Source organism: Pelobates fuscus, chromosome 1 (genome assembly GCF_036172605.1).
Source record: "Pelobates fuscus isolate aPelFus1 chromosome 1, aPelFus1.pri, whole genome shotgun sequence".
NCBI classification, from domain to species: domain Eukaryota; kingdom Metazoa; phylum Chordata; class Amphibia; order Anura; family Pelobatidae; genus Pelobates; species Pelobates fuscus.
In genome coordinates, this window is record NC_086317.1 from 5,431,531 (window position 1) to 5,456,081 (window position 24,551).

Sequence of the window (24,551 nt, forward strand, 5' to 3'; positions counted from 1 at the left end):
CTCCCTAACAGACACACACACACACACATAGTAACACACTCCCTAACAGACACACACACTCACAAACAGACACTCACATTCTTTTAAAAATTCAATCCCCCCAGCCTCCCTACCTTTGGGAATGAATGCTGGGGTGGATTCTCGCTTTCCCTGGGGTCGAGTGGGGCTGCTGGGTGGCCGGTGACTGCAGTCGGTGAGGGATCACTAATCCTCCTGTTCAGCTTCCTCGCGCGTTGCGTATTGATACCGCCATATTCCGGCTCTGGCATCACTGCGGTGCGTGCGAGGGAGCTGAACAGGAGGATTAGTGCTCCCTCGCTGCCCGCCCAGAAAGTTCCGCTGGTGCCAGCTTGGGGGGCCCTGAGGTAGCCAGGACAATGCCTTGTTTGCCTCGGGGTAAACACAACCCTGACCACAAAACATATGGTGTACGTCCACAGGTATAAAAGTGCAATGTACCAGACATTAAGAATCTAAAATAATAAGTAAAAAAATAATTATTATTATTTATATATATATATATATATATATATATATATATATATATATACATTGTGAGCGGAAAAGTGGAATAGTGTTTGATGGAAGATATATCAGGCCTGATTTGTTAAACAGCAGCCAGAGAATTTTTAGTTAAATGCCTTAGGTAAGGAGGTTAAAGTTTGCAATATACATTGTGGATGCTCTGCAAAACCCGGTATGGGTCCCTGGGGCGGAGCATTTGGAGAGCAGGGTGGGCCAATGCTCCAACAGCACTAGTTGCTGTGTAACTGACCAGAATCTTGATTTAGCTTCAGAATTAACTAATTGGCACTCACTGTAGCTGGTCAATTAGCAGACAGGCCTCTAAAAGAAGGGATTAGCCTGCTGCAGAGTCAGGGAGAAAAAGCCAGCTAGGACAGCTGAAGGAGAGAGAACAACTATTGTGTTTATTGCAAAGCGATTTCGTTTTTTTTGGAAAATTGGTAAGTGGTAAAGCCACCCAATTACAGATAAAAAAGGAAAACCGAGCTGAATGTGTCCTGGACTTTGTATACCCTAGAAGGCTGTGGTTACTGCAAGATCAATGACAAAATCCTACCTGTAAAAGAGGTGGTTTGTACAATATATGTATATGAGAAAATACTAAAATAAAGTGAACTAATCAACCAACATTACTCTCAAGTGTCAAATACATATATTTTATCAGCGTGCTGGCAGATTATCAAACCTCAATCTACCACTCACCCTGTTAGCCCTTACCTGTGAGACCCTCCGTCTACCTCCCACCTTGTTAGTCCTCGCCTGTGAGACCCTCAGTCTACCTCCCACCTTGTTAGTCCTTATCTGTGAGACCCTCAGTCTACAACTCACCCTGTTAGCCCTTATCTGTGAGACCCTAAGTCTACCTCCCACCTTGTTAGTCCTCGCCTGTGAGACCCTCAGTCTACCTCCCACCTTGTTAGCCCTTATCTGTGAGACCCTCAGTCTACCTCCCACCTTGTTAGCCCTTATCTGTGAGACCCTCAGTCTACCTCCCACCTTGTTAGCCCTTACCTGTGAGACCCTCAGTCTACCTCCCACCTTGTTAGCCCTTATCTGTGAGACCCTCAGTCTACCTCCCACCTTGTTAGCCCTTACCAGTGAGACCCTCAGTCTACCTCACACCTTGTTAGCCCTTATCTGTGAGACCCTCAGTCTACCTCACACCTTGTTAGCCCTTACCTGTGAGACCCTCAGTCTACCTCACACCTTGTTAGCCCTTACCTGTGAGACCCTCAGTCTACCTCCCACCTTGTTAGTCCTTACCTGTGAGACCCTCCATTTATCTCCCACCTTGTTAGCCCTTACCTGTGAGACCCTCAGTATACCTCCCACCTTGTTAGCCCTTACCTGTGAGACCCTCAGTCCCACCTTTTTAGCCCTTACCTGTGAGACCCTCAATCCCACCTTGTTAGCCCTTACCTGTGAGACCCTCAGTCCCACCTTGTTAGCCCTTACCTGTGAGACCCTCAGTCCCACCTTGTTAGCCCTTACCTGTGAGACCCTCAGTCCCACCTTGTTAGCCCTTACCTGTGAGACCCTCAGTCTACCTCCCACCTTATTAGCCCTTACCTGTGAGACCCTCAGTCCCACCTTGTTAGCCCTTACCTGTGAGACCCTCAGTCCCACCTTGTTAGCCCTTACCTGTGAGACCCTCAGTCCCACCTTGTTAGCTCTTACCTGTGAGACCCTCAGTCCCACCTTGTTAGCCCTTACCTGTGAGACCCTCAGTCTACCTCCCAACTTGTTAGTCCTTACCTGTGAGACCCTTCATTTATCTCCCACCTTGTTAGCCCTTACCTGTGAGACCCTCAGTCTACCTCCCACCTTGTTAACCCTTACAAGTGAGACCCTCAGTCCCACCTTGTTAGCCCTTACCTGTGAGACCCTCAGTCTACCTCCCACCTTGTTAGTCCTTACCTGTGAGACCCTCCATTTATATCCCACCTTGTTAGCCCTTACCTGTGAGACCCTCAGTCTACCTCCCACCTTGTTAGTCCTTACCTATGAGACCCTCCATTTATCTCCCACTTTGTTAGCCCTTACCAGTGAGACCCTCAGTCTACCACTCAGCTTGTTAGCCCTTACCAGTGAGACCCTCAGTCCCACCTTGTTAGCCCTTACCTGTGAGACCCTCCGTCTACCTCCCACCTTGTTAGTCCTTACCTGTGAGACCCTCCGTCTACCTCCCACCTTGTTAGTCCTTACCTGTGAGACCCTCCGTCTACCTCCCACCTTGTTAGTCCTTACCTGTAAGACCCTCCGTCTACCTCCCACCTGGTTAGTCCTTACCTGTGTGACCCTCCGTCTACCTCCCACCTTGTTAGCCCTTACCTGTGAGACCCTCAGTCTACCACCCACCTTGTTAGTCCTTACCTCTGAGACCCTCAGTCTACCTCCCACCTTGTTAGTCCTAACCTGTGAGACCCTCCGTCTACCTCCCACCTTGTTAGTCCTTACCTGTGAGACCCTCCGTCTACCTCCCACCTTGTTAGCCCTTACCTGTGAGACCCTCAGTCTACCTCCCACCTTGTTAGTCCTTACCTCTGAGACCCTCAGTTCACCTCCCACCTTGTTAGTCCTTACCTGTGAGACCCTCCGTCTACCTCCCACCTTGTTAGTCCTTACCTGTGAGACCCTCAGTCTACCACTCAGCTTGTTAGCCCTTACCAGTGAGACCCTCAGTCCCACCTTGTTAGCCCTCACCTGTGAGACCCTCAGTCCCACCTTGTTAGCCCTTACCAGTGAGACCCTCAGTCCCACCTTGTTAGCCCTCACCTGTGAGACCCTCAGTCCCACCTTGTTAGCCCTTACCTGTGAGACCCTCAGTCCCACCTTGTTAGCCCTTACCTGTGAGACCCTCAGTCTACCTCCCACATTGTTAGCCCTTACCTGTGAGACCCTCAGTCCCACCTTGTTAGCCCTTACCTGTGAGACCCTCAGTCCCACCTTGTTAGCCCTTACCTGTGAGACCCTCAGTCTACCTCCCACCTTGTTAGCCCTTACCTGTGAGACCCTCAGTCCCACCTTGTTAGCCCTTACCTGTGAGACCCTCAGTCCCACCTTGTTAGCCCTTACCTGTGAGACCCTCAGTACCACCTTGTTAGCCCTTTCCTGTGAGACCCTCAGTCCCACCTTGTTAGCCCTTACCTGTGAGACCCTCAGTCCCACCTTGTTAGTCCTTACCTGTGAGACCCTCCATTTATCTCCCACCTTGTTAGCCCTTACCTGTGAGACCCTCAGTCTACCTCCCACCTTGTTAACCCTTACCAGTGAGACCCTCAGTCCCACCTTGTTAGCCCTTACCTGTGAGACCCTCAGTCTACCTCCCACCTTGTTAGTCCTTACCTGTGAGACCCTCCATTTATATCCCACCTTGTTAGTCCTTACCTATGAGACCCTCCATTTATCTCCCACTTTGTTAGCCCTTACCAGTGAGACCCTCAGTCTACCACTCAGCTTGTTAGCCCTTACCAGTGAGACCCTCAGTCCCACCTTGTTAGCCCTTACCTGTGAGACCCTCCGTCTACCTCCCACCTTCTTAGTCCTTACCTGTGAGACCCTCAGTTTACCTCCCACCTTGTTAGCCCTTACCTGTGAGACCCTCAGTCCCACCTTGTTAGCCCTTACCTGTGAGACCCTCAGTCCCACCTTGTTAGCCCTTACCAGTGAGACCCTCAGTCCCACCTTGTTAGCCCTTACCAGTGAGACCCTCAGTCCCACCTTGTTAGCCCTTACCTGTGAGACCCTCAGTCCCACCTTGTTAGCCCTTACCTGTGAGACCCTCAGTCCCACCTTGTTAGCCCTTACCTGTGAGACCCTCAGTCTACCTCCCACCTTGTTAGCCCTTACCTGTGAGACCCTCAGTCCCACCTTGTTAGCCCTTACCTGTGAGACCCTCAGTCTACCTCCCACCTTGTTAGCCCTTACCTGTGAGACCCTCAGTCCCACCTTGTTAGCCCTTACCTGTGAGACCCTCAGTCCCACCTTGTTAGCCCTTACCTGTGAGACCCTCAGTCCCACCGTGTTAGCCCTTACCTATGAGACCCTCAGTCCCACCTTGTTAGCCCTTACCTGTGAGACCCTCAGTCCCACCTTGTAAGCCCTTACCTGTGAGACCCTCAGTCCCACCTTGTTAGCCCTTACCTGTGAGACCCTCAGTCTACCTCCCACCTTGTTCGTCCTTACCTGTGAGACCCTCCATTTATCTCCCACCTTGTTAGCCCTTACCTGTGAGACCCTCAGTCTACCTCCCACCTTGTTAACCCTTACCAGTGAGACCCTCAGTCCCACCTTGTTAGCCCTTACCTGTGAGACCCTCAGTCTACCTCCCACCTTGTTAGTCCTTACCTCTGAGACCCTCCATTTATATCCCACCTTGTTAGCCCTTACCTGTGAGACCCTCAGTCTACCTCCCACCTTGTTAGTCACTACCTGTGAGACCCTCAATCTACCTCCCACCCTGTTAGTCCTTACCTATGAGACCCTCCATTTAACTCCTACTTTGTTAGCCCTTACCAGTGAGACCCTCAGTCTACCTCCCATCTTGTTAGTCCTTACCTGTGAGACCCTCCATTTATTTTCCACCTTGTTAGCCCTTACCTGTGAGACCCTCAGTCTACCTCCCACCTTGTTAGTCCTTACCTATGAGACCCTCCATTTATCTCCCACTTTGTTAGCCCTTACCAGTGAGACCCTCAGTCTACCACTTAGCTTGTTAGCCCTTACCAGTGAGACCCTCAGTCCCACCTTGTTAGCCCTTACCTGTGAGACCCTCAGTCTACCTCCCACCTTGTTAGTCCTTACCTGTGAGACCCTCAGTCTACCTCCCACCTTGTTAGCCCTTACCTGTGAGACCCTCAGTCCCACCTTGTTAGCCCTTTCCTGTGAGACCCTCAGTCCCACCTTGTTAGCCCTTACCTGTGAGACCCTCAGTCTACCACTCAGCTTGTTAGCCCTTACCAGTGAGACCCTCAGTCCCACCTTGTTAGCCCTTACCTGTGAGACCCTCAGTCCCACCTTGTTAGCCCTTACCTGTGAGACCCTCAGTCCCACCTTGTTAGCCCTTACCTGTGAGACCCTCAGTCTACCTCCCACCTTGTTAGCCCTTACCTGTGAGACCCTCAGTCCCACCTTGTTAGCCCTTACCTGTGAGACCCTCAGTCCCACCTTGTTAGCCCTTACCTGTGAGACCCTCAGTCTACCTCCCACCTTGTTAGTCACTACCTATGGGACCCTCCATTTATCTCACACTTTGTTAGCCCTTACCAGTGAGACCCTCAGTCTACCACTCAGCTTGTTAGCCCTTACCAGTGAGACCCTCAGTCCCACCTTGTTAGCCCTTACCTGTGAGACCCTCCGTCTACCTCCCACCTTGTTAGTCCTTACCTGTGAGACCCTCCGTCTACCTCCCACCTTGTTAGTCCTTACCTGTGAGACCCTCCGTCTACCTCCCACCTTGTTAGTCCTTACCTGTGAGACCCTCCGTCTACCTCCCACCTTGTTAGTCCTTACCTGTGAGACCCTCCGTCTACCTCCCACCTTGTTAGTCCTTACCTGTGAGACCCTCCGTCTACCTCCAGTGAGACCCTCAGTCTACCTCCCACCTTGTTAGCCCTTACCTCTGAGACCCTCCGTCTACCTCCCACCTTGTTAGTCCTTACCTGTGAGACCCTCCGTCTACCTCCCACCTTGTTAGTCCTTACCTGTGAGACCCTCCGTCTACCTCTCACCTTGTTAGTCCTTACCTGTGAGACCCTCCGTCTACCTCCCACCTTGTTAGTCCTTACCTGTGAGACCCTCCGTCTACCTCCCACCTTGTTAGTCCTTACCTGTGAGACCCTCAGTCTACCTCCCACCTTGTTAGTCCTTACCTGTGAGACCCTCCGTCTACCTCTCACCTTGTTAGTCCTTACCTGTGAGACCCTCCGTCTACCTCCCACCTTGTTAGTCCTTACCTGTGAGACCCTCCGTCTACCTCCCACCTTGTTAGTCCTTACCTGTGAGACCCTCCGTCTACCTCCCACCTTGTTAGTCCTTACCTGTGAGACCCTCAGTCTACCTCCCACCTTGTTAGTCCTTACCTGTGAGACCCTTCGTCTACTTCCCACCTTGTTAGTCCTTACCTGTGAGACCCTCCGTCTACCTCCTAGATAAGGGTGAATGTGACCTGATGTTTCAAACAAACAGAAACCAAATGTCTGTCCCCAGAGTTCGTTTCATTTTCATTTCTCTCCTTTACGCAGACAACTGAGGAACAAACTCGTCTGTCAGTGCAATGGAGCGTTTGTTCCAGGTAAGTCCAACAGCGGTAAGTTCCCGGGGAGAAGGTAACAAATTGTTGTTGGATCTGAGATTTGATGGTGACCGTGATGGTGGTGATTATGGCTTTGTTCTTGGACTGGAGGAGCATTTATTTGTTATCGCAGTGCATAAAACTACTAGTCTGTATAACTCAGGAACATACCACCCAAGTGTGCCTATTTAGAAGGACAGTCCCTAGTTTGGGCCAAAATCCCTCTGTCCTGCTTTTCTCTCCTAATACCCCTCTTTTCTAGGAGCTCCTGTTGTTGGTGTGTCTGAGTGTATAACAGAGCTCCGCAGCAATAATACTCCCAGTAATGTGACTGAGTGTATAACAGAGCTCCGCAGCAATAATACTCCCAGTAATGTGTCTGAGTGTATAACAGAGCTCCATAGCAATAATACTCCCAGTAATGTGTCTGAGTGTATAACAGAGCTCCACAGCAATAATACTCCCAGTAATGTGTCTGAGTGTATAACAGAGCTCCACAGTAATAATACTCCCAGTAATGTGTCTGAGTGTATAACAGAGCTCCACAGCAATAATACTCCCAGTAATGTGTCTGAGAGTATAACAGAGCTCCACAGCAATAATACTCCCAGTAATGTGTCTGAGTGTATAACAGAGCTCCACAGCAATAATACTCCCAGTAATGTGTCTGAGTGTATAACAGAGCTCCACAGCAATAATACTCCCAGTAATGTGTCTGAGTGTATAACAGAGCTCCACAGTAATAATACTCCCAGTAATGTGTGTGGGTGGATAACAGAGCTTCACAGCAATAATACTCCCAGTAATGTGTCTGAGTGTATAACAGAGCCCCACAGTAATAATACTCCCAGTAATGTGTCTGAGTGTATAACAGAGCTCCACAGTAATAATACTCCCAATAATGTGTCTGGGTGTATAATAGAGCTCCACAGTAATAATACTCCCAGTAATGTGTCTGAGTGGATAACAGAGCTTCACAGTAATAATACTCCCAGTAATGTGTCTGAGTGTATAATAGAGCTCCACAGTAATAATACTCCCAGTAATGTGTCTGGGTGTATAACAGAGCTTCACAGCAATAATACTCCCAGTAATGTGTCTGAGTGGATAACAGAGCTTCACAGCAATAATACTCCCAGTAATGTGTCTGAGTGTATAACAGAGCCCCACAGGAATAATACTCCCAGTAATGTGTCTGAGTGTATAATAGAGCTCCACAGTAATAATACTCTCAGTAATGTGTCTGAGTGTATAACAGAGCTCCACAGTAATAATACTCCCAATAATGTGTCTGAGTGTATAATAGAGCTCCACAGTAATAATACTCCCAGTAATGTGTCTGAGTGGATAACAGAGCTTCACAGCAATAATACTCCCAGTAATGTGTCTGAGTGTATAACAGAGCCCCACAGTAATAATACTCCCAGTAATGTGTCTGAGTGTATAATAGAGCTCCACAGTAATAATACTCTCAGTAATGTGTCTGAGTGTATAACAGATCTCCACAGTAATAATACTCCCAGTAATGTGTCTGAGTGTATAACAGAGCTCCACAGCAATAATACTCCCAGTAATGTGTTATAACAGAGCTCCACAGCAATAATACTCCCAGTAATGTGTCTGAGTGTATAATAGAGCTCCGCAGTAATAATACTCCCAGTAATGTGTCTGAGTGTATAACAGAGCTCCACAGCAATAATACTCCCAGTAATGTGTTATAACAGAGCTCCACAGCAATAATACTCCCAGTAATGTGTCTGAGTGTGTAATAGAGCTCCGCAGTAATAATACTCCCAGTAATGTGTCTGAGTGTATAACAGAGCTCCGCAGTAATAATACTCCCAGTAATGTGTCTGATTGTATAATAGAGCTCCACAGTAATAATACTCCCAGTAATGTGTCTGAGTGTATAATAGAGCTCCACAGTAATAATACTCCCAGTAATGTGTCTGGGTGTATAACAGAGCTCCACAGCAATAATACTCCCAGTAATGTGTCTGAGTGTATAACAGAGCTTCACAGCAATAATACTCCCAGTAATGTGTCTGAGTGTATAACAGAGCCCCACAGCAATAATACTCCCAGTAATGTGTCTGAGTGGATAACAGAGCTTCACAGCAATAATACTCCCAGTAATGTGTCTGAGTGTATAACAGAGCCCCACAGTAATAATACTCCCAGTAATGTGTCTGAGTGTATAACAGAGCTCCACAGTAATAATACTCCCAGTAATGTGTCTGAGTGTATAATAGAGCTCCACAGCAATAATACTCCCAGTAATGTGTCTGAGTGTATAACAGAGCTCCACAGCAATAATACTCCCAGTAATGTGTCTGAGTGTATAACAGAGCCCCACATTAATAATACTCCCAGTAATGTGTCTGAGTGTATAACAGAGCTCCCCAGCAATAATACTCCCAGTAATGTGTCTGAGTGTATAACAGAGCTCCACAGCCATAATACTCCCAGTAATGTCTGAGTGTATAACAGAGCTCCACAGCAATAATACTCCCAGTAATGTGTCTGAGTGTATAACAGAGCTCCACAGCAATAATACTCACAGTTATGTATCTGAGTGTATAACAGAGCTCCACAGTAATAATACTCCCAGTAATGTGTCTGAGTGTATAATAGAGCTCCACAGTAATAATACTCCCAGTAATGTGTCTGAGTGTATAACAGAGCCCCACATTAATAATACTCCCAGTAATGTGTCTGAGTGTATAACAGAGCTCCACAGCAATAATACTCCCAGTAATGTGTCTGAGTGTATAACAGAGCTCCGCAGCAATAATACTCCCAGTAATGTGTCTGAGTGTATAACAGAGCTCCACAGTAATAATACTCCCAGTAATGTGTCTGAGTGTATAACAGAGCTCCACAGTAATAATACTCCCAGTAATGTGTCTGAGTGTATAATAGAGCTCCACAGTAATAATACTCCCAGTAATGTGTCTGAGTGTATAACAGAGCCCCACATTAATAATACTCCCAGTAATGTGTCTGAGTGTATAACAGAGCTCCACAGCAATAATACTCCCAGTAATGTGTCTGACTGTATAACAGGGCCCCACAGCAATAATACTCCCAGTAATGTGTCTGAGTGTATAACAGAGCCCCACAGCAATAATACTCCCAGTAATGTGTCTGAGTGTATAACAGAGCCCCACAGCAATAATACTCCCAGTAATGTGACTGAGTGTATAACAGAGCTCCACAGCAATAATACTCCCAGTAATGTGTCTGAGTGTATAACAGAGCTCCACAGTAATAATACTCCCAGTAATGTGTCTGAGTGTATAATAGAGCTCCACAGCAATAATACTCCCAGTAATGTGTCTGAGTGTATAACAGAGCTCCACAGCAATAATACTCCCAGTAATGTGTCTGAGTGTATAACAGAGCCCCACATTAATAATACTCCCAGTAATGTGTCTGAGTGTATAACAGAGCTCCACAGCAATAATACTCCCAGTAATGTGTCTGAGTGTATAACAGAGCCCCACAGTAATAATACTCCCAGTAATGTGTCTGAGTGTATAACAGAGCTCCCCAGCAATAATACTCCCAGTAATGTGTCTGAGTGTATAACAGAGCTCCACAGCCATAATACTCCCAGTAATGTCTGAGTGTATAACAGAGCTCCACAGCAATAATACTCCCAGTAATGTGTCTGAGTGTATAACAGAGCTCCACAGCAATAATACTCACAGTTATGTATCTGAGTGTATAACAGAGCTCCACAGTAATAATACTCCCAGTAATGTGTCTGAGTGTATAATAGAGCTCCACAGTAATAATACTCCCAGTAATGTGTCTGAGTGTATAACAGAGCCCCACATTAATAATACTCCCAGTAATGTGTCTGAGTGTATAACAGAGCTCCACAGCAATAATACTCCCAGTAATGTGTCTGAGTGTATAACAGAGCTCCGCAGCAATAATACTCCCAGTAATGTGTCTGAGTGTATAACAGAGCTCCACAGCAATAATACTCCCAGTAATGTGTCTGAGTGTATAACAGAGCTCCACAGTAATAATACTCCCAGTAATGTGTCTGAGTGTATAATAGAGCTCCACAGTAATAATACTCCCAGTAATGTGTCTGAGTGTATAACAGAGCCCCACATTAATAATACTCCCAGTAATGTGTCTGAGTGTATAACAGAGCTCCACAGCAATAATACTCCCAGTAATGTGTCTGACTGTATAACAGGGCCCCACAGCAATAATACTCCCAGTAATGTGTCTGAGTGTATAACAGAGCCCCACATTAATAATACTCCCAGTAATGTGTCTGAGTGTATAACAGAGCCCCACAGTAATAATACTCCCAGTAATGTGTCTGAGTGTATAACAGAGCTCCACAGCAATAATACTCCCAGTAATGTGTCTGAGTGTATAACAGAGCCCCACAGCAATAATACTCCCAGTAATGTGACTGAGTGTATAACAGAGCTCCACAGCAATAATACTCCCAGTAATGTGTCTGAGTGTATAACAGAGCTCCACAGTAATAATACTCCCAGTAATGTGTCTGAGTGTATAACAGAGCTCCACAGCAATAATACTCCCAGTAATGTGTCTGAGTGTATAACAGAGCTCCACAGCAATAATACTCCCAGTAATGTGTCTGAGTGTATAACAGAGCTCCACAGTAATAATACTCCCAGTAATGTGTCTGATTGTATAACAGAGCTCCACAGCAATAATACTGCCAGTAATGTGTCTGAGTGTATAACAGAGCTCCACAGTAATAATACTCCCAGTAATGTGTCTGAGTGTATAACAGAGCTCCACAGCAATAATACTCCCAGTAATGTGTCTGAGTGTATAACAGAGCCCCACAGCAATAATACTCCCAGTAATGTGTCTGAGTGTATAATAGAGCCCCACAGCAATAATACTCCCAGTAATGTGTCTGAGTGTATAACAGAGCTCCACAGCAATAATACTCCCAGTAATGTGTCTGAGTGTATAACAGAGCTCCACAGCAATAATACTCCCAGTAATGTGTCTGAGTGTATAACAGAGCCCCACAGCAATAATACTCCCAGTAATGTGTCTGAGTGTATAACAGAGCTCCACAGCAATAATACTCCCAGTAATGTGTCTGAGTGTATAACAGTGCTCCGCAGTAATAATACTCCCAGTAATGTGTCTGAGTGTATAACAGAGCTCCACAGCAATAATACTCCCAGTAATGTGTCTTAGTGTATAACAGAGCCCCACAGCAATAATACTCCCAGTAATGTGTCTGAGTGTATAACAGAGCCCCACAGCAATAATACTCCCAGTAATGTGTCTGAGTGTATAACAGAGCTCCACAGCAATAATACTCCCAGTAATGTGTCTGAGTGTATAACAGAGCCCCACAGCAATAATACTCCCAGTAATGTGACTGAGTGTATAACAGAGCTCCACAGTAATAATACTCCCAGTAATGTGTCTGAGTGTATAACAGAGCTCCACAGCAATAATACTCCCAGTAATGTGTCTGAGTGTATAACAGTGCTCCGCAGTAATAATACTCCCAGTAATGTGTCTGAGTGTATAACAGAGCTCCACAGCAATAATACTCCCAGTAATGTGTCTGAGTGTATAACAGTGCTCCGCAGTAATAATACTCCCAGTAATGTGTCTGAGTGTATAACAGAGCTCCACAGCAATAATACTCCCAGTAATGTGTCTGAGTGTATAACAGAGCCCCACAGCAATAATACTCCCAGTAATGTGTCTGAGTGTATAACAGAGCTCCACAGCAATAATACTCCCAGTAATGTGTCTGAGTGTATAACAGAGCCCCACAGCAATAATACTCCCAGTAATGTGACTGAGTGTATAACAGAGCTCCACAGTAATAATACTCCCAGTAATGTGTCTGAGTGTATAACAGAGCTCCACAGCAATAATACTCCCAGTAATGTGTCTGAGTGTATAACAGTGCTCCGCAGTAATAATACTCCCAGTAATGTGTCTGAGTGTATAACAGAGCTCCACAGCAATAATACTCCCAGTAATGTGTCTGAGTGTATAACAGAGCCCCACAGCAATAATACTCCCAGTAATGTGACTGAGTGTATAACAGAGCTCCACAGCAATAATACTCCCAGTAATGTGTCTTTACACTACAATAAATGTGTTTAGAAATCAGTCTGTAAATAAGATACATGGTTCTTGTTCTAAATTTCATTTTAGTTCTATAAATTGTTATTAGTAAGTCACCTAAAATCTCTCAGAACAGCCCTGCCTCTGGCCACACCCTCACTTAGTACAGCCACACCCTCACTCACACTTGGTACAGCCACACCGTCACTCACACTTGGTACAGCCCCGCCTTTTTTTGTCGGACGTACATAGTACGTCCACGGTCGTAAAGGGGATTTACATATATATCATTTCATTCTAAGTGTATTTTGATAAAAAAAGATATGAAATGATATATATGTATATCCCCTTAACGACCGTGGACGTACAATGTACGTCCGACAAAAAAAAAAACGGTTGTTAGCGACCGCGGACATACCTAGTATCACCGCAGCAAATAGGAGCCCTGGACTTACCTGTACCGACGATCATGATCGGGGTGGGGGGCTGCCGGAGACCCCAGCAGGTTTCACTTAATACCCAATAAGAAGAGTGACCCAGAATAAGGTGTGTTAAAAGCATTTCACATACCATATCAAGATCATGGGCATTACTTAGAATATCTTATAATGATTATAAATCAATTTAAAGAGGAGAATCAAGTCTATTAAGGCAAAGACTCAGAACACAGAGAAGAACAGCAGGCATGCAAATAGGAAAAATTGAGTCAAAAGACAAATACAGCACATCATATAAATGACACAGACAGAATATCTCTAATAGAGTACAGTCTATATACAATTATAAACATCTCATTAAATCATAGATCATAGATCTCAGAATCTCACAATATTAAGACTAAAGCAATCGAAAAGCATATCTAAACTGAAAAAAATATATATACAACTTACCAAATATATGTATAATATATTATAAAATAATTAAAGCATTTTATAATATAATATATTATACATATATAATGCATATATATCTCAAAATACACGTATAATGAAATCATATATATATTATAAAATGCTTTAATTATTTTATAATATATTATACATACATAGGAAATAAAAGTGTGTGTGTGTGTGTGTGTGTGTGTATGTATGTATGTATATATATATATTGAAAATTGAGAAAAAAAAAACATTTATAAAAAACCCAAACAAAATCGCTAACTTTGGCCAGCGTTTGTGACTAAGTGGCTACTACAAAAGACTGGAAATACCCCATTTCGAATACCCTGGTTTATCTACATTTGAAAATGGTATGCCATAATGAGGGTTATTTCACATTCCTGGGCTACCATATGGTCTCAAAAGGCAACACAGACCCAGCTAACCAATCTGGCAAACTGAATTGGGCAAGCCCTATATTGACCCTGTACCTTTTGAAACCACGATAAAACCTGTATATGGGGGCAGGGCCGGACTGGGAATACAAAGCAGCCCTGGGAAAAATAAATAATCTATGCCAGCCCCATAAGTCATTGCGCCATATATTGCCTGCCGGATGTAATATGTAAGGCAATGTCTTGCCACCCCAGATGGTTTAGATTATATATCTATCTATATATATATATATCAAATATATATTGCTTTTTCTAATATATAATATTGGTCGTTTCAGAGTAAAACGTTTAATTATACAGTAAGCATACTCACATGCAGACACAGACAATCTCATTGATACACAGCCTCATAGACAAACAATGTCACTGAAGCTCATTGGCATAAAAACACAAGCTCACTCACTAGCAGGCGCACACACACACACACAGCTTAATGTAGTGGTTCTGGTGTCTATAGCCTGTCCCTGCAGGCTTTTCAATGTAAACACTGACTTTTCCAAGAAATGACAGTGTTTACATTGCTTCCTAGTGACACCTCTAGTGACAGACACTCAGACAGGCAGGGCCAGTCGCGGGGAGACCAGCACGGCGTGGGGAAAAAAAGTGAGTAAAAACACTATGTAAATACACACAGACACATACATACACCATGACAGACACCATGAGACAAACACACCCAGAAAGAGACACACACACACACACACACCATGACACACACACCATGACACACACACCATGACACACACACACACCATGACACAGACACACACACACACACTGACAGAATGACTGACTAGTGAAAGAATGAATAGTGTTTCTTTAAAGACTATAATTAAACTAAAAGTAATTAAATAATATTGTGGATTCATACTAATTGGATATAATTTCTATTTTCAGATTCAAATACTTTTTCTTTTGCTGTTTATTCCTGGCTTTAAATCTGAAGGTAAGACACCCCTTTAACTGCGTCTCCCCAAGAAAGTCTAAGGGGCTTATTCACTAATTGCATTGAATTTAAAGCAGAAAGATAAATCACAGGGTATGTTCCGTGTTAAGTTCAGTACAGTTTAATGTTTAGTGAATAAACTCCAGTGTGAGCCTTCTCGGGAGTACAAAAAAATCACCAGAAATCTTTGTAAAAGCTCCACTTATTCAAAATGAATTGCCGAGCAAGCTTCCACTTTCACTTAATATTCAGTGATTTTACCGATTCTAATATCAGTCATTGAGATCAGCTGACCGTACCAACTGGTTCTCCCGGATGCACGCACGGTGGCCCTCGGGGTCTGTGGTTCACAGTAGAGAATGCCCGATATTTTCGGGTTCTAGCAATGTAAGGAATTATTGGATCCTCATATATATCAAAGTTTCCTGAAAAGTGGCAATTCAATTCTTACATTATTTTGGTCGCATTTATTAAATTGATTTAGAAATTTAAATGTTACCAGTTTTCATAGAACTTTCTGTTTGGAAAACTGCCAATTCCACTTTTATGAAAAAAAAAAAAAAAAAAAAAAAAGAGGTGGAAATGTTCATAAAGCCGTTGCATCTAATAAATTGCTCCAGACATTTGCAGAAAATCTCTCCTAATGTTTCATTATCTGAGAGTTTTGCTTTTTACTAATTCTGATCTGACAAATAAAATGTTGGTGATCACAGATAGGCGAGTTATTATCAGTTTTAATCTGTGAGGTTGTTTGTTTCCCATGTAGATGGTGCAGTGGAAGTGAACACACACCTGTATGGATCGGTGACTCTGCCGTGTACATTCCACTTTGTCTCTGGCCCAGAGGACCTGTTCGTCTCTTGTGCTCATAGAAGCTCCTCAAATGGAAATGCCAAAGTGGTTCACAGCTATAAATATGGGCAAGACAATTTAAAAGATCAAGATATTCAGTTCAGAGGACGCACTGAGATGTCTCCTGACTTGGCCAGAGGCACCCTGAAACTGACCCTGAATGACGTGGGCTTTGCTGATGAAGGATTCTACACCTGTGCAGCAGCTAATAAAAAGGGGAGTGGAAATATGCTATTCAGAATATCTATTGACAGTAAGTTGGACTCTCATTTGTATAGATGTGCCGGCACGGTTATTGTTCTTAGCAGGAGGAAGTTTGCAAGTTGAACACCTAGAAATAAATTTTATGTCGAAACGTCAGAAAATAGAAACACACAATAAAAAGGGAAAGGCATACTACAGAAACTTCATTAAAATGTATGATTATTAAAATCGGGGAATAATCTAAAAAGCTACCAATGTAATCAATAACACAGTAATCGAATGGCAATAAACCTATCCTGCCATAAGCACATGTTGTTTGGTGTAATGCAACTGGCAGTATCAGGTTACTCAATAAACACCAGATGTTTGTCAGGATGGCCAAAATTAGGTAAAAATTACCGAACGGGTTCGATGCCATTCGGGCTTTAGTGAATACCCGTTGCAGTGTAAAGTTATTATCAGCTTCTATCAGAACCTAAACTGGAATTAAATGACAGCAGGAAAAGGCCACGAGAGGAGAGATATAGTTTCTAATAATCTGTAGAAACCATCATTTCGCTGGCCCGGTGGCTCTTAACCCGGGGATCTGACCGGTGAAACGATCATTGGGGGTTCGATTCTGCGGCTGTTTATGTCACTTTGCCCACACGGCTTGTCTCGTAGGACATGGAGTGACTGCAGGGACCTGGATGGACAGGCCGTTTCTTCCTAGCCGGGAATGTGTTACCCAGATTGTTGTAGCATGGTTGGGATGTTTAGTCTGGTACAGGCGCCCTTGGCGGCACGATCAGTGACCGATTATTAGGGGCTGTCTCTCCTCTCATTGCCTCTCCCTGCTGTTACTTTCCACCATTATCCTGATCCTTCTATGTCCGGTTCTGATATAAACGGACACTAATTTCACACTGTGTTATTGACATACTGATTATTTGTTTTATGTAGAAACTGTAAACCTTGATTTCTCTGCCATTAAGGATTACGCTAAACAACGTGTTTATGACAGGATAGTTTTACGTCCATTTAATTAGGGTGTTATTACACATTGCCTTTTATATTATTCACTGATTTAATAATCATATAAAATTCAATAAAGATTATGTTTAATATTTACTCTATTTACGCCGTTTTCTTTTTTTCTTGTGTCTCTATATTTATTATATAATAATATAATGCTATTTCTGGCGCTCTCTAATTCCTTTCTATCTACCTTACGGTTTATTATATATAAACATCAGTAAATGTTCATTTGGTTCATTTTGAGTTAGTGTTTGTTTTTTCTATGAATCCATGATGGGATTGATTACATGCTCTGGATTCGTAGGGGAAGGCTTTTTTTTTTTTTGGAACTGCCTACATATTTATTGCAATTACTGATCTGCAGGAGGATTAACTAATAAGAAAATGTGTGACTAATTAGAACTGAGTGTGAGTGCTCTCTCGTTGAGTGTTCCCTTCTGTCCGAGATTTATGACCCAATCCTGTTGGATTGTTGATATTAATGAGAAGGACTCCATGTCTGTGTTACAGCACTTCCATCACCTCGGGTCCCGGTGTCCTTATATTTACACGCTGTTTATCGTTTCTTTTAAGGATTACATGCTGAGGATCCACTTGTTGTAACACTTGTTTCCAATGGCAAGACACAGCTGCGATGTTCCTCCACCGGATTGTTTAAAGAACCCCGTGTTGAGTGGCAGGATGGAAATGGGGAAGATTTAACCAAAAATGCAAAGCTTACTAAAAAGAACGAACTTCCTGACGGGAACCTGTTGGTGGAATCTGTGTTGGACATCGATGTGCAGCCAAATGTTCACTATTTCTGCCGTGTCAAGGAAGGGAGGCTGAATCGATCTGCCCGAGCTGTGTTGTCAGGTAAAGTGTGTTTGTGGACCAGCAGTCTCAGATCTCCAGTTCTCAGTCCAGATCTTAAGGAGAGGGAATAAGGAACCAAGTAAAAGCAATGTATAATATGCATTGTAAAATGTATCAGAACGTAGCTGTGGGATCTGTACTCACATATGGCTTGCTGGGTTAATGCCAGCAAACAGAGAGGGGTCTGGGCTCTCTCTGCAAATTAAAGTATGGCATGGTATAATGCCAATATACTGACACAGGCCTGGGCTCTCTCTGCAAATTAAAGTATGGCATGGTATAATGCCAACATACTGACACAGGCCTGGGCTCTCTCTGCCCTGGGTACAGCGGGAGTCTTGGTGCAGTATTCAGAGGAAGAATGTCACACATGCAGATACAAACACTGACAAACATGGAGATACACAAACAAACAATAACACACATCTAAATACAATGATACACATACTGACACACATGCAGATACAGACACGTAGAAGCAAACAGACACACGTGCAGACGCACTGACACACATTCTAGATACACAGACACACATGCACATACATAGACACACAGAAGGAAACACTGATACACATCTAGATACACAAATACACAGACTGACACTCATGCAGATACACAGATACACACTGGCAAACATGCAGACACACAGGTACATTTCAATCCACACTGTACAAAAAACCAACTGCTACAAACTCGCTTCTCCATTGGAGTAGTCATCATCCAAGACCATTGAAGGCTGGTATCCCTACGGGTCAATATCTCCGTCTCCGCAGGAATTGCAGCGATATTGCAGATTTTAAACTCAAAGCACAACAACTTAGAGCCCACTTTAAGGCTAAGGGCTATCCGAACCGCTGCTTAAAGCTGGCGTATAAAAGGGCACTAGAGACCCAGAGGAGTGCACTCCTGAGTGACCAACCTGACAAGGTTGATAGGGAAACTGACAAAATACGCATGATCGCGACCTATGATGCTGGCTGGCCGGAGGTTAGGAAGTCACTGGACAGATTTTGGCCGTTACTGCTGAATGACACCCATCTCAAACAGGTCCTTGGCCCTCACATTGATATTACGGCTAGACGGGGACGTAACATCCGAGACTTGCTGGTACCAAGTCACTTTTCTACCCCAATACAACCAAGAGCCACCTGGCTAGGTACCCCACCCTGTGGCTCATACAGCTGCGGTAGATGTGTCGCTTGTCGATACATCTCCAAAGGCTCAAAGACCGTAACTGATAGCACAGGTGAAAATACCGTAAAGATAAAAGATTTCTTTAATTGTAATACCAAGGGACTTGTATATCTTTTATCCTGTGCCTGCGGACAGAAATATGTAGGCAAGACCTTCAGGGCCTTCAAAGCGAGAATTATGGAGCATATAAGGTCTCCGAGGAACCGTTTAGATACACCAATATCTAGACATCTAAAGGAACACCATCACGGTGACTCTAATAACCTCAGATTCTGCGGCCTTGAACTAGTGAAAAGGAACCAAAGACGTGGTGATTTTGACAGAATCCTTAGACAGAGAGAATCCAAATGGATTTATCAGTTAAAAACACTCCAACCGAGAGGTCTAAATGAGGGTTTCTCTTTTGCCCCATTCATCTGACTTGTCTATAACATTTTTATGATGCTTTCTTTGCTTTTTTTGTTTATTAGTTTATGTTTTGAACCATGCCTTTCTTGTTTTATTACCACTCCTTCATAATGTATAATCAACTTAGTTCATAACATTTGAATGGACCTTTAATTTTCTTTTTTTCTATTGATACATAATATGTCACTTATTACGAATTATGCCTCTCTTAAGTGTTTGCCCCCACTAGATATCGAACGTTATGATACTCGGGCTTACTAGCCACCTTACAACATCCACCCACCCCCCCCCCCCCCTTTTCTAAAGAATTTTGGGGATGTGGGTTGAGACGGATAAACCCCTACCGTATCATGATAGATATTAACCACAGCTACCCAGTAGCAGAGCCGATTTATCATCCACTACTTTTACCATCCTTACAAGGTGGACTGCCTGAGTTGGTAACTAAGTCCAGACGCATGCGCAAGAATAAATACTCATAAAACACAAAGTTCGCACGCATGCGCCAATACTTGACGGCATACTGCCGTGAGCGTATCGCCCAAATTCTGAGTTTTTGGCGCATGCGCGAACAGACTGACATATACTCTGTGCGCATGCGCCGCTATCTATACGCATGCCCACAAGCGGATATTCGGCCTGGCCCGAAGACTAAGTTCTGACGCATGCGCAAGTGGAGGCTCTGTACCCGTGAAGGGGGAGAAGTTCCCGCGCATGCGCCGGGGAAAGGGACATGCGCACAACACCACCAGTGGTAATTAGTGGATGCGGCTGGTGGGCAATTTGAAACCCCACCTTCTACTGGATTAGTAGATGGTGGGGTATATAAACAAGGTAAAGGGAGGCTCATTATGTACCACTATTTGCCCTTGAGAAAGGCGGTGAGACCGCCGAAACGCGCTTTGGGCAGTTTGTTCCACATGATTGGACACACTGATATACTTTCGATGCTGACTGCTTTGACAACTTGAGGGAAACCTCACAGCCCTAGGTACAGACTAGAGGGATTATTCTGAGTTAGGAGCAGTAATGGTAATTGTATTATCTGCATAACTCTGTTTAGACTCAGTCCCTTTCATTACTTTGTTTTCTCTGTATATACTGTTTGATCTTACTTTCCTTTCGATTTACTTCCTTTTGGTGCACTAGATTTACCAGGCACTTTTTGATATTGGACTTAATTTAAGTACACCTTAGGATTCTCGGAAGCTATTATACAGATTTAACTAGATATTAGCTGTTCCTAGGAACACTGCAATTGGGGGAATCCCCCGGCTTTGGTGCTGTTTCCTGGCATTAATCAGTGACAGGTAGGCTGAGGCTCCAAGGGAAGCTAGATTAGCAATTATGTATCTTTACAAACTATATTGTGTCTAAAAACTTGATATACCAGTACTTTTTGTGATTGCTGTTGCTACTTGCATTCCAATAGGTACCCAGCCACACTGGTTCGCCAGTCTACATTTACAGTCGCATCGTATTATCTTGTTTTTAACCCTCACTGAGTGGGGTGATTTAATAGGTGGTGTGTTTTTTGATATTATATTTTTTCCTTAAAGTTGTTCTATTAAAGTTTTTGTTATTTTCGTTGCTCTTATTGTTTTGATACTAAGACTGGGGGTAGCGGTAGTGAGACTAAGGACCCCGCTTTTACGGGGAACTCTTCTCACTCCCTCCGCTTTGATAGTCATATTTTCAGGGTTAAGCCCTATACTACCCCTGTAACCCCTTTTTACTACCGGTCAGAGTTTTGCACTTTGACCGATAGTTCTTATGCTCTATAGACACACAGATACAAACTGACACAAATAGTTACACAGACACACTGATACGTTCACACTGACACAAATGCTCATACACAGGTACAAACGCACAAACATACAGATACACAAATACACAGATACAGACACAGACAAACATACATACAGGCACACAGATACAACCACTGTTTCTCTGTGTCTGTGTCAGTACCTGTGTGTCTGTATCTTTATATTTGTCTGTGTATTAACATGTGTGTCAGTGTATGCATCTGTGTATCTGCACTGTATGTACCAATATGTCTGGGGCAGAAGAGAATAAGGGGGAACCTGGGGCAGAGGGGGAGCATCAGAGCCCAGGGCAGAAGATAACCATGGCCAGCCTAGGGCAGGAGAGAAGCAGGAAGAGCCTGGGGAAGGGCAGAAGCAGGGGGAGCCTGGGGCAGAGGAGAAGGGGCAGGAAAAACTTATACATTTGAAATAACAGCAACTATATTAATTACAAACCTTTTGCCAATATGAGGAGTACAATTTATGTAAATGGGCTGCCAATGGGTACACAAGTTAAAAAAAAAAATGTTGGAAACCACTGTTTTATTGTAAAAGATATTGAGGGGGTTTAGTAAATTGCCCCCTCCAGTGTGAGCTGCTGGGTTCCCTGAGTATTCTACAGACAGCAGTTACATTGTAATGTCCGTATCCCTTTAGTGTAAAAGATATTGGGGGGGTTGGTTAATTGCCCCCTCCAGTGTGAGCTGCTGTGTTCCCTGAGTATTCTACAGACAGCAGTTACATTGTAATGTCCCTATCCCTTTAGTGTAAAAGATATTGGGGGGTTTGGTTAATTGCCCCCTCCAGTGTGAGCTGCTGTGTTCCCTGAGTATTCTACAGACAGCAGTTACATTGTAATGTCCGTATCCCTTTAGTGTAAAAGATATGGGGGGGGGGGGGAGGTTGGTTAATAGCCCCCTCCAGTGTGAGCTGCTGGGTTCCCTGAGTATTCTACAGACAGCAGTTACATTGTAATGTCCGTATCCCTTTAGTGTAAAAGATATTGGGGGGTTTGGTTAATTGCCCCCTCCAGTGTGAGCTGCTGTGTTCCCTGAGTATTCTACAGACAGCAGTTACATTGTAATGTCCGTATCCCTTTAGTGTAAAAGATATTGGGGGGGTTGGTTAATTGCCCCCTCCAGTGTGAGCTGCTGTGTTCCCTGAGTATTCTGAAGACAGCAGTTACATTGTAATGTCCGTATCCCTTTAGAGTAAAAGATATTGGGGGGTGGAGGGGGGGGGGGGGGTTAATTGCCCCCTCCAGTGTGAGCTGCTGTGTTCCCTGAGTATTCTACAGCTGTTACATTGTAATGTCCATACCCCTTTAGTGTAAAAGATATAGATTTTTTTTGTTAATTGCCCCGTCCTCCCCCTCCAGTGTGAGCTGCTGGGTTCCCTGAGTATTCTACAGACAGCAGTTACATTGTAATGTCCGTATCCCTTTAGTGTAAAAGATATTGGGGGGTTTGGTTAATTGCCCCCTTCAGTGTGAGCTGCTGTGTTCCCTGAGTATTCTACAGACAGCAGTTACATTGTAATGTCCGTATCCCTTTAGTGTAAAAGATATTGGGGGGTTTGGTTAATTGCCCCCTCCAGTGTGAGCTGCTGGGTTCCCTGAGTATTCTACAGACAGACAGTAAAAATATATTGTTTTGTTTTTTTGGTTAGTAGATGTGTACCAAACTATTTTTCCGCAGAACTGGCTTATAGCAAACTCATCAAAAATAGTAGCTCAATAAAACTTATACCTTATCCTGTCAACAATCCCGAAACCATGTAATGAGCTAGATACCATGCAAGTAGGTGACCTTCATAAAGAGGATTTACTCCCTCAGACCAATGCGCTCTACAGATCATACAATCTGTATGTCATGGGGAGAAATGAGAATCGGGAGTCCATCCACCTGTCTCTGAATAGCTCAGAAAGACCCTCGTTTGGAATATCAGTATATTTCCTCTGAGTCCCTGATACAATGTAGTTGTTTATGGAAATATAAGCAACTAAAGTATCTGTAGACTATACCAGATAGAGTAAACATATAAAAGGTATCTAGGCAAGCAATTGGCAACGTTATGGGTACTACAGTTACGATATCTCCTTAGACCTTCCTATTCCACTTAGATCTCCCTAATAGTAAGAAATACATCCCCATGTTGGTGATACAGATCTTAACGGCGGCAAAGATTTGCATTGCTAGACGCGGGAAAACATCTATAATTCCATGCTGGACGGATATACAAATGCAGGAATTATCAACATATGATGGAGAAAGCGTTATATATTAACCACGCCAATCTTGAGATGTATCATAATATTTGGAATCCCTGGGTGAATACAGATTTGACATTGGTGACCTAGATGGACAATCACCCCTCTGACCCCCACTGACCGTACCCTAAGGGATGAATGGTGTATCTGGTTTGTTGTGAGATGAGGAAGATTGTAACTCTACGTCACTAGTTTTAATATAATAGAACTAAAAAGTGATGGAATGAATGAGGGCTGAATTTCTTTTTAAGTCATTTATCTTCTATTAAGAAATAGATTCTCTCAGTATGGTTTAATAATAAATTGAATAAAGCATATTATCTATAGATAATTTGGAATAAAAAAAAAAAACAAATGATGAAGAGTTATCTGATACATATGACTATAAAGAAAAATATATATGCATCAAAAATACCAATCTGATGTTAAAAAATAAAAATAAAATGGTGTCTAGGCTACATGTTAGAGGCACCAACACACAGACAGAAGGTTGCTGGGGGAGTAAAGCCTCTTTATGAAGGTCACCTACCTACATGGTTTCTAGGTCATCACATGGTTTTGGGATTGTTGACAGGATAAGGTATAGGTTTTATTGAGCTACTATTTTTAATGAATTCACTATAGGGCAGGTCTGCCGAAAGATAGTTTGGTACACATCTACTGCTGGATCTTCTTTGGGGGTTTCCTTTATTCCCAGGCAGTACTCTCCCACTCAGAGTGAGACTGCGATTTTCTATTCT

General features: G+C 43.7%; 1 protein-coding gene across 2 annotated transcripts in view; it reads left to right on the forward strand.

The window, feature by feature from the left end:
* The window catches only part of LOC134586343 (butyrophilin-like protein 8), a 38,766-nt gene that overhangs the window by 13,241 nt on the left and 974 nt on the right, over nt 1-24,551 (forward strand). For both annotated transcript variants that reach the window (XM_063441821.1, XM_063441813.1), the window contains exons 2-5: nt 6,768-6,817; nt 15,156-15,204; nt 15,971-16,309; nt 17,851-18,132. In XM_063441821.1, coding sequence (XP_063297891.1) covers nt 6,800-6,817; nt 15,156-15,204; nt 15,971-16,309; nt 17,851-18,132 — 688 coding nt within the window. In that variant the 5' untranslated portion in view covers nt 6,768-6,799. The remainder of the gene's footprint in view (nt 1-6,767; nt 6,818-15,155; nt 15,205-15,970; nt 16,310-17,850; nt 18,133-24,551) is intronic.